The sequence below is a fragment of the Pyrus communis genome, chromosome 2, assembly GCF_041283825.1.
Source record: "Pyrus communis isolate YQ-2024b chromosome 2, ASM4128382v1, whole genome shotgun sequence".
Classification (NCBI taxonomy): Eukaryota; Viridiplantae; Streptophyta; class Magnoliopsida; order Rosales; family Rosaceae; genus Pyrus; species Pyrus communis.
In genome coordinates this window covers 25,130,756-25,141,092 of record NC_142566.1, presented here as the reverse complement: position 1 = coordinate 25,141,092, position 10,337 = coordinate 25,130,756, and the positions used below count along the sequence as shown (strand labels likewise).

At 40.6% G+C, this 10,337-nt stretch overlaps 1 protein-coding gene and 2 pseudogenes across 1 annotated transcript; all 3 read right to left on the bottom strand.

Annotated features, from left to right (window-relative positions):
* Positions 1 to 2,279: 2,279 nt before the first annotated feature.
* On the bottom strand, positions 2,280 to 4,105 carry LOC137749010 (pentatricopeptide repeat-containing protein At2g15690, mitochondrial pseudogene; annotated as a pseudogene).
* A 1,821-nt stretch (positions 4,106 to 5,926) lies between these two features.
* LOC137747003 (serine acetyltransferase 5 pseudogene) lies at positions 5,927 to 6,748 on the bottom strand (annotated as a pseudogene).
* On the bottom strand, positions 6,713 to 8,993 carry LOC137746781 (protein EFFECTOR OF TRANSCRIPTION 2-like). The gene is made up of 3 exons (XM_088689093.1): positions 8,796 to 8,993; positions 8,045 to 8,404; positions 6,713 to 7,666 (listed from the first exon to the last, which is right to left on the bottom strand). The coding sequence occupies exons 1-3, from the start codon at positions 8,886 to 8,888 to the stop codon at positions 7,043 to 7,045; spliced, it is 1,077 nt and encodes a 358-aa protein (XP_088545219.1). The 5' UTR covers positions 8,889 to 8,993; the 3' UTR covers positions 6,713 to 7,042.
* Positions 8,994 to 10,337: the final 1,344 nt, after the last annotated feature.

Below are 10,337 nucleotides of genomic sequence, written 5' to 3'. Positions count from 1 at the left end.
GAAGTTTTCCTTTACCTGAAACATCACGCTCCTGCAACCAATCCAACAAACCAATAGGATTACTGTAATTAAACGAATGAGCTTGATACTCACTATCTGTATTACAGAAAGGACAGTTAGGACAAATTGAACTAATATGTCTATGTAACCTTGCCCTAGTTTTGCAATCTATTCAAGATCTTTTTTTTTTAATTTTTTTTTTTTTAGGAAAACTAATGAAAAGGGCTTGAAAACTTTGAGTTTTAATGATAAGGATAAAATAAAAGGTAAAGTGAATAGTACCAAGATTGACTTTTTAGTGTAAAAATGTGGTTTTTCGTTAAAGTGAATAGCACTGTGAGTTTTTCGTTAAAACTCCCTTTCTTTTTTTTGAAGCAAAGATTCATTACCAAGGCACAAAGGCCAGCCGAGAGCAAAGAAGGCCAGACTAGGCTAATATACATGCAAAGATCAACAGACAGCATGAAACACGGGATTACATAAAGACGCTGCCACAAATGGCGAGCATGTCGTCCCCAGAAAACATCAGCGTACAACTAAAAAGTTTGAGCTTACGCGGGATATCCAGCTTTCACATTTTTGTTAACAATTGTTGTCTAGAGTTATTACCTCTACTACTATTTTGGATCCAAGTAGCTGATTTAACAAGGAAATTTGCCATTTGCATTAAGGTCCCACAAAAGGTTTCATCAACTTCATTATGGGGCAAGGGGATACTACAAAGGGGGGCGCAACTATTATATATGAATATTTAACAAAATAAATCAATAAGTTTAATCACACATGTTCTAAATTAATTGCCAATAACGATTGACAAAGCTTGGGTTAGTTTTCTTTTGAATCCCCTGAAGATACGATTTCTCGATTTTGTTTCGTCACTTTGTCTTTTGAAACTTAAAATTAAAGTCACCATTTTATTGCCCTGACATTTGAATTTGATCATACTCTGCTCGCTGAAACTCAAAACTCGTTACTTTACTCTTTGAAACTCAAAATTCACTTTACATTGTCTTATTTATATTTTTTATAATAAGTTCATCCATTCAAAATTTATAATTGGTGGTATACCAACTTTCCCCTTGAAATAAATGAATAGTAAAAAAGAATAAAAAGAACCATCTTCTGTCTTCACCGATCACCTCCATTAAGAATATAAGAAACAACGAAATCACTAGAACTAATGATATGGTGGCTGGAGATGGAGAGAGAAAGGGGATGGAGAGATTAAACCCACGACTTTTTTTTGCTATTTTTCTTACTCTTGCCTCTTCTTTTTTTTTTTTTTTTCTCTTTTTTTTCCAAATATGTTATACAATGTTTGAAAGTTAATTTTATTTTTTTTCAATCTATGTGGCACCATTTGATTGGATTAGTGAGCTTTATGCTTGTGCCTCGTCAACCATGAGTAGAGGTTAATTATGACACATAAGTAAACTTAACTGTTATTAATAGAAAACATAGAAACAAGTCAAACTGGACTAAATATTGAGTTTCAGAGAGTGTATTGACAACTTTTGAGTTTCAAGGGACAAAGTGAGATCGAAATTCAAAATCGAGTTTCAAAAAGCAAAGTAACGACTTTTGAATTTTAGTAGATAAAGTGAGACCAAAATCTTTATAAACTATGAAAAGATGATTCTTTAGATTGTTTTCATTATCCAGATTTTAATGAAATTCCCTTGCGTTTCAAATATTCTCATTCGTTGGCACGTGTTACACACATCATTGTTGCTACTTTGTAGTAGAATAGTTAGAATAATCATGTTGTATTGGACTGAAATGGAAACCACATAATCCATTATTCAATCAGCATATACCATAAGACGGAAAGATATTCTCTCTGAATTTTTTCCATCAAGATCATCGGATCAAGTGATCCGAATTTTTGAAATTTCATTCAATAGCTCACCTATTTTGATCTCTTAAAAGCTATAATAATTTTTTGTCATTGGATGAAATTTCAAAGGTTCGAATCACTTGATTTGGTAGCCTTCGTATAAGAGATCCGGAGAAGATCTCTTTCCCCACAAGACAACAGGACAAGTGTAATTAGATGGGTTTATGAATAAATAAATACTAATCATGCATTAAGAACTGAATAAATAATAGTCCATTTGTAGGTTAAATCCCTTCCTTAGACATCGTCGAAGCTTCAGTTCCACCGATTAAGGTAGCAGAAATCTTCGATTAAACAACTTTGTAGAAGAGGTACCCAAACAGGGCAACGTATAATTAGGAGAGAAGATTCTCATTCAATGTACATATGGAGAAGGCAAAAGTTCAGTAAAGAGATTTGATCCCTGTAATCACTTCCTTCGTTTTAGTTTCAATAACATCCTGAATAAAACGTAGAATTAATCGAGCAAACAAAACATCTCGTAAATTTGTTTTCTATTAAGTGTAAAAGAATTAAGTACAACAATAATCTACAACGAACAACACTCATAAATTTCGACAAAGTTTAATTTCCAGCCATAAATCTTCCTCTGAACTAATTGCGCATAACTTTACCAATAATCCCCACAGGAGCACTCCCCATCCCTGAAATGATGGAACCGCTTGTTATCCCTAACGATCAGCTCCCTCCCAACAATCTTCGACATGATTTTTATGGCGTTATGACAATCACCGCAGATTCGGAGATTCTTTATAATCCTTAAGAGTCTGCCTGGCTGGAGTACGGATCAGACCATAAGCAATTGCCAAACGCTCGCTATGATACTGCAAGGCCCGCTCTTTTGCCTCCTGAGTCATGGAGCACGTATCTTGTATCAGGCACATAGCCTGCTTCCCTCATCTGTCCTTTCAAACCTTGCAATTTCTCATACTCCTCATTTGTACTCCGATACTCATTCACCTTATTTTTCTCCTCTAGCATGTTAATCTCCGAGTGCTTCTTCTGCAGAGGCAATGGGATTTTGTCAGCATTGGCCTTAGAAGGGTCGATACTAAGCAACAAATCCTCCGCACGATCTTCAAGCTCAATATCTCCGTTAATTTGCGCAAACTTCCTAAGAGCCTCCCAAACTTCCACATTAGGCTCAAATGGTATTTTCTCAATGAACTCCTCTACTTCGTTCAAATGACCAGACTTCCCAAGGACATCAATAAGTACTAAATAATGCTGAATTTCTGGCACAATCTCATATTCATTCGTCATTGATTTGAAGAGCGCATAGCCTTCGTCTACAGCTTCCGCACTAGCACACGCCGCCAACACTACCAAAAAAGTCTCCTTATCAGGCTTCAATCCCGAATTCCTCATTTGTTCAAACAACAACAGCCCCTCATCACCCTGCCCGTTCACTGCATACCCACTGATCATCGAATGCCACAAACCCATGCTCCGCTCGCGCATTCTATCAAACACCTTGCGTGCATCTCTCATACTCCCACACCTCCCATACATTTGTACCAATCTAGTGCTCAACTCAATATCCCCGCGAAACGGTGAATGGCTTATGAACTCATGAACCTTCCTCCCAACCTCAAGCGACTTCAATCCATCACACGATTCCATTAACACACAAAAAAACTCCGTAATCGGCAGAAACACCTCGACCCATAAACTCCAACGCCTCTCCGACCTTAGCCTCTTCGCACAAACGCATCAAATCCACATCTTTCGTGTTCGTACGTAATGGGGTGCTCACATTTGGGGTGTTCGATTCATTTCTGTTAACTTTTGGTTCATTTGGTTGCTGGGTCATGTTGTCCTTGCGTAAAGGATGGGTCTTGTCTTGGGAATTGGCGCGAGACGTTGTGGATTGGGGCGTAGAGGAGCCATTTCTGCGGCGGTGGACTCTGGGATTGTTGGCGCTGGGGACGACGGAGCTGCAGAGAGGTTTGGATGGGGAAGGGTTGAAGGAAGAAGAAGATTGGATTTTGAATACGGAAGAAAGAGTGGGATTGAAAAAGAGCTGGTCGCGCGGGTTCAGTTTGACCCGGGATTTGAACCGGGAAGAGATGATGGAGTTCCCGGTCGGCTGGAGAAAAGTTAGAGAAGCCATTGTTGTCGTTAAACTGGCACGACAAGCGAAGAGAAGAAAGATGTGGAAATGATGGGGGTAAATGAGTCATTTTGCCATTATGGGCGTTACCCACTCATTTGTTTATTTACCTCACGTTAATATCTTACTCAACAAGGTTTTCACTTATCGAAAAGAAAAACAAGGTTTTCTGCGGGACAAATCTTGAAGGATAATTGTGGAATGTGAGTGGTCGGTTGATTTATTATTTAATTTTAATTTTAAAATCAACTTAAATCGTATTATTACTTTGTTCAACGAGGTTTTTAAGATAAGATAAATCTTGTTAGATAGTTTCGAGATATGAATAGTAAATAAGCAACCAACCACTCAATTCTAATATCTCACAAAATTGGGTAAATTACATTTTACAGCCTCAGTTTTGGGATCTATTGCAACCTCATATAATATTTTCAAAATATTTCACTTTTATATCTCACGTACTATTTTATTTCAATATAATACATCCGTTACATTTTTCATCCATTGGTCCGTTAAGAGCTGACGTGGCTGCTAAATTTGTGTCACGTGGCAAAAAAATAATTTTTTATTCATTTAAAATATAATAATACTTTTCCCTAAAAAATTAAAAAATAAATAAAAAAACCGATCTTCTTCTTCCCGTAGCCTTCCCCTTCCCTGCAACCCAAACACCTCACCCTACCCCAGAGACCTAACCTTAGACTGCTCGCTCCCTGAATCCCTCAAATTCGACCACATCGGCGACCTCACGTGCCTCAACCCCTTCCCTCCTTCTCTCTCCTCAAACTCCTTCTCGAACCTCTACCACGACAACTCTCCGCTCCAGCTGCCTTCACACTTGGACCTATCCCACTCCCATCTAAAAACCCTAGAAAAAATCGCAACATTATTCCCAAACTACCCTGGATCAGAAAGTCCTAAGTCCCAGCCGTCGTCAAACCGCAAGACGATTGCCCAGATCTCATCGGCCGGGTTCACGATGGCTTGGGGGGGGTTGCAGGGGAGTTGGCCGTGGAGAGAGAAGGGAATGAGGATTGTTGGGGGTTGCGGGGGACGTGGGGGTGGGGTGTTTGGGTTGCAAGGAAGGGGAAGGCTACGGGAAGAAGATGAGTTTTTTTTTTTTTTTTTATTATTATTTTTAAATAGGGAAAAGTATTATTATATTTTAAATGAATAAAAAATATTTTTTTGCCACATGGCACAAATTTGGCAGCTACGTCAGCTTTTAATGGACCAATGGATGGAAAACGGATGTATTATATTAAAATAAAATAGTACGTGAGGTATGAAAGTAAAATGTTTTGAAGATATTGTATGAGGTTACAATAGACTTAAAACCTGATGCGGTAAAGTGTAATTTACCTTTCAAAATTTGTTCTTGAAGAATTTATACTTCTTTTAACTCACTTTTAGTTCATATACTTTATAGTTTTGTAATGTACTATCTAAAAACTTATTTTTACGTTTAAAAAAATATTACAAAACAAAGGATTATTGCATTGTTAAAACATTAGAGGCGGAAGAGGATCCTTTCGGAAGCCGGTTCCACTAGAGCCTTCGGATCCTCCTCCTTCCTCTTCTTTCTCTGCAGTTTTCGGTCCTCGGAGTGGGCGTCATGCTCCCTTGGAGTGGGAGTCGGTGGGAGTTGGCATTGTGGCCTCCTCGAAGCTAGTTATTGGAAAACTTCAAAACCACATAGTCGACGAAGACTACTACAACGTTGCCAATAACTAGCTCCAGGGAGCCCAAAAAGCCGACTCCAGGGGCTGAAAAAGTACAGAGAAAGAAGAGGAAGGAGGAGGATCCGAAGGCTCTGGTGGAACCAGCTCCAGAGAGGATCCTCTCCCATTAGAGGTGGGGAAATAATTAACATAACTAGTTCAGCTGCAACTTAACGAGAAATAACTGTCATAACCAACAAGAAACTAACTTTTAAATTTCTATATAATATAGCCGGACCAGTCCGAAATAAACGAGGTGTGATCTATAGACTGGCCAGGCACATCCTCGTGCTTCGACGACCGTTCCTTCCCGCCAACCAACCTTGTCGGATTTCCTACCGCCGTGGTCCTCGGAGGAACATCAATCAGCACAACTGACCCCGCCCCAATCTTTGCGCCCTCCCCAATCTTCACATTCCCCAAAATACTCGCGCTCGCACCGATCAAAACCCCGTTGCCGATCTTCGGGTGCCGGTCTCCGCCGACCTTCCCGGTGCCACCCAGCGTCACGTGGTGGAGTATTGACACGTTGTTCCCGATCACCACTGTCTCCCCCACCACCACCCTGTCGCGTGGTCGAACAGCAGCCCATTTCCAATCCTCGCCGCTGGGTGTATGTCCACCGCAAACACGTCCGCGATCCTCGAGTGCCGTGCAAGCGCCAGCGGCCTCTGGTTCTAGATCCACAGCTTGTGCGCCACTCGATGCGCCTATAAATCAAACAAATTCGTTAAAAATTTATTGCATTTTCTCGCAATCCAAACAGGAAATTAACTACCTAACTCGGTGCGCGCCTGAAAAAGCAAATCAATTCGTGCAATTGTCTTACACTTTCTTGGAATCCAAACAAAAACTATCTAATTGGATGATGCGCGCCTAGAAAGGCTAATCAATGCGTTCAAATTTTCTTACATTTTCTTGGAACCAAACAGGAAATTAACAAAGATGAAAATGAGAAGTTATACCATAGAATTTTCGGAATCACAGAACAGATTTTGAGTTCAATATAAATGACATATAATACAACAAGCTGTTTACAACAATATTATTGTTTTTTTTTTTTTGGCCAATACAACATTAAATTAAAGGGCATGCACCAATAGATAAAGCTACAACATTATTTCCTAGGCATAAATAGCAAGCAACAACAAATTGAAGCCTGCATTCTCCACTTTATACAATTAATTTAAGGAAGATAAAACAACCGTTGTAGTAAGGTTCTAAAAGACGCTAGGTGCTAATCGGAAGCGGGTTAGGGCCTAGCGTCTAGGTGAACCAGGCAGATTGTGAAGTCCCACAAGTTTAGGGTTTCTAAATTCTTCTCCCTTTATGCTGATTACACCTTTTCCGCCCTTGAATAGGATGCCTTCCACAAGGCGATCCATCAGCCAAGATGAATCCGCAAGGCTCTACTGAATCATGGTTGCTGATAAAGCGGTACTGTGAGTCGACATTGCTGTTTGATATCCCAACTCTGGTTGACCCCTTAGCCCTCATCCCTTTGTGTTCAGCACACCTCTGTCTTCCGGGAACTGGTGCTGTTCTGCAAACAGAACCATCTCCTACATCCGCCCCACAAATTATACTAGTATTCTCCTCAGTAATGCTTCTATTCGAAACCAACCTAGGCTGTGCTCTGCCGAGCTTGAAGACCCGACAAGGGGAGTTGTGGATCTCCCTGTCATCATAAGCACCGAATTTGTCACCCGTTGAAATTGGTTTGCTTGACTCAATTCTGATGCCCACTTTCTTCTGACTGGAAGGAAGAAGCTCCTGGGCAATGTCAGTACGTTGCGTAGTGCTTGAAGATATATTCTTGAGTTTTCGATGGACATCATCAGGGCGCCTTGCTCCATTATTGGTTCTATTCCATGCATAATCATATGTATCAAGCAGTTGATTTTCTGTTTTCAGTGCGTCGCTTTTGTTTTCCATCTGTTTGACAATCAACAAAGAATCAATAAGGACCATCATAATATCCAATTTCTTCAACTCGTAAGAATGACAGTGGTAACTTAGCAAATGCATGATATCTCAAGGTTTCAGACAAGCGCACTAGCAGCCTACTACTAACTGGTCTAACATCGACGTTACCCCTAGCTTGCATTTAACTATCTGGTCTTGCTAGTGAGGTATTTTATTGCAATAGGCCTCAGCGTTATTAGTAGTGGAACCACTCACATACTGTATTTCACGTTGTCAAGTTTCCGACATAAGATTTTACACTCTCAACATCCTAGCATCAATGCCGATCTCTCCAAGAAAACCAAGTCATTTCGAACTTTAAGGAAATCAAGATTGAGATATACTCACAGGAGCCCATCTATACACAATGGGGTAGCCTCTTGACAGTATGTCCTCAAACAATCCGCGCCCCATTTCCCTTCGGACACAGTCAGTAGGATGATCAGTTGAACTGCCATTGCCCAAATGAGCACCTGAACGACCGTATTGCTGAAGTCGAGTCCTCGCATTATCAGCTTGTCCAAGGTACACCGGGACTACGCAGCCTGGGTCAAGCTTCCCACTCTCACGGCCTAGGCTGCTACAACCGGAAACCCCAAGTTCATAGACACCGGGACTCTCCTTTTTGGGGAGGTTATGAACTCTGTATCTTTCAGCTCCTTCTTTGCCCAGCGAATGGTCTTCCCAATCAGAAGGGCCAACTAGTATCTAAATTCACAATAACAAATACAGAACAAAAAAAAAAAAAAAGACAGATTTTAATTACCAAATAAAATTGGATTCTGGAATCTGGGTAATCAGAGAAACATAATTTAAGGTAAAGATTTGGAATTAAATTCAAATTATCCTAAAATTCCAGATTAAAGTCAACAAACCCAGACTGTAAATACCATGTAAAATTAGATTATGGAATCTGGGTAATCAGAGAAACAAGATTTAAGGCAAGGATTTGGAGTTAATTTGAAAATTTCCAACCGAACAGTGACTGAAATCAGTAGAGAAATCTCCAAATATTTCAAATTTATCCTCAAATTCTAGGATTAAATTAAAAAAAATAAATAAAAACTTTAATTCCATAAGAAACGCAGAGACATTTTACCTTCCAATTGGAGAAGCGAGAGTCGTTTTTGGGGCGCTCGCAATCTTCCCTCTTCAACCTTGACACGGCAACGGTCGAATTGCCGGCTTCCATTTGAGGCTCTGTCTCCCCTTTTCAAAAAGGAGACCACCGTTAATCGCGCCCTTTAGAGCTACTCCTCCAGTGGAGTCCTTACCACCTACTACAACTTATTATGTCTTTAAATTTAGGTTAAATTACACTTTCTCATCTTAAATTTTAGGTCGATTTTAATTTTTTAACATTTTTAAAACATTTCAATTTCATATCTCAAGTACTATTTTATTTCAATATAATACATCCGTTATATTTTCCATCCATTAATCAGTTAAGAGTTGACGTGACTATCATATTTGTGTCCTGTGGCAAAAAAAAAAAAAAAAAAACCTGAATCTTCTCAAAAAAAAAAAAAAAAAAAAAAAAACCGAAAAACGCAAAACCCACCCCCACCTCCCCCGCAACCCCTCACCACCCCTCTTCTCCCTCCCGAGCCTCCTAACCACCTCCATCTCCTCCACTCTCTTCACCTCCCCTCCCATCCAAAAACCCACCCCATCCTACCCCACCCCCACTTCCCCCGCAACCCCCCACCCTACCTCCACCTTCCCCAACTGTCTGCAGTCACACGTTTACACCAACATAGACACATAACACACCATCGAGAGAGAGGAGAGAGAAGATAGAGAGAGAATGAGAAAGTGCTGTCATCTGATGGATCTGTTTAGGTCAGAGCCTATGCAGCTTGTCCAGATCATCATCCCCATCGAGTCTGCTCACCTCATCGTCTCTTATCTCGACGACCTCGGCCTCCTCCAGTTCAAGGGACATACGCCTTTTACTCTCTCTCTCTCTCTCTGATTCCCATTTTTCTGTTTCAATTATGGTTTCTTCTTCTTTTTTGATTGGTTTTTTTACTGCAGAGAAATAGTAAAACCCTAACTTCAATTATGGAGTTAGGTTTGCTAAGGGTGGGTGGGGTTGCAGATGAGAGAAGGGAGAATGGGGGTGGGGGTGAAAAGGATAAAGGGCTCGGGGAAGGTGGGGGTGGGGTGGGATAGGGTGGGTTTTTGGATGGGAGGGGAGGTGAAGAGAGTGGAGGAGAGGAAGGTGGTTGGGAGGCTTGAGAGGGAGAAGAGGGGTTGCGGGGGAAGTGGGGGTGGGTTCTGCGTTTTCAATTTTTTTTTATTTTTTATTTGAAGAAGATTCAGGTTAAAAAAAAAAAAAATTGCCACGTGGCAACAAATGTGGCAGCCACATCAGCTCTTAACGAATCAATGGATGGAAAATGTAACGGATGTATTATTTTGAAATAAAATTGTGACATCCCACATCGCCCAGGGGAAGTGATCCTTATATGTATATTCTCATCCCTACTTAGCACGAGGCCTTTTGGGAGCTCACTGGCTTCGGGTTCCATTGGAACTCCGAAGTTAAGCGAGTAGCACGTGAGAGCAATCCCATAATGGGTGACCCACTGGGAAGTTGCTCGTGAGTTCCTAAAAACAAAACCGTGAAGGAATGGTA

Bases quoted from the DNA above. Each gene is read 5' to 3' on its own strand.
- LOC137746781 (XM_088689093.1), bottom strand. From the start codon at position 8,888: ATGGAAGCCGGCAATTCGACCGTTGCCGTGTCAAGGTTGAAGAGGGAA. The intron at 8,405-8,795 runs GTAAAATGTCTC...TTGTGAATTTAG, and splicing joins CTCGCTTCTCCAATTGGAAG to ATACTAGTTGGCCCTTCTGA. The intron at 7,667-8,044 runs GTGAGTATATCT...ATTGTCAAACAG, and splicing joins TTGTGTATAGATGGGCTCCT to ATGGAAAACAAAAGCGACGC.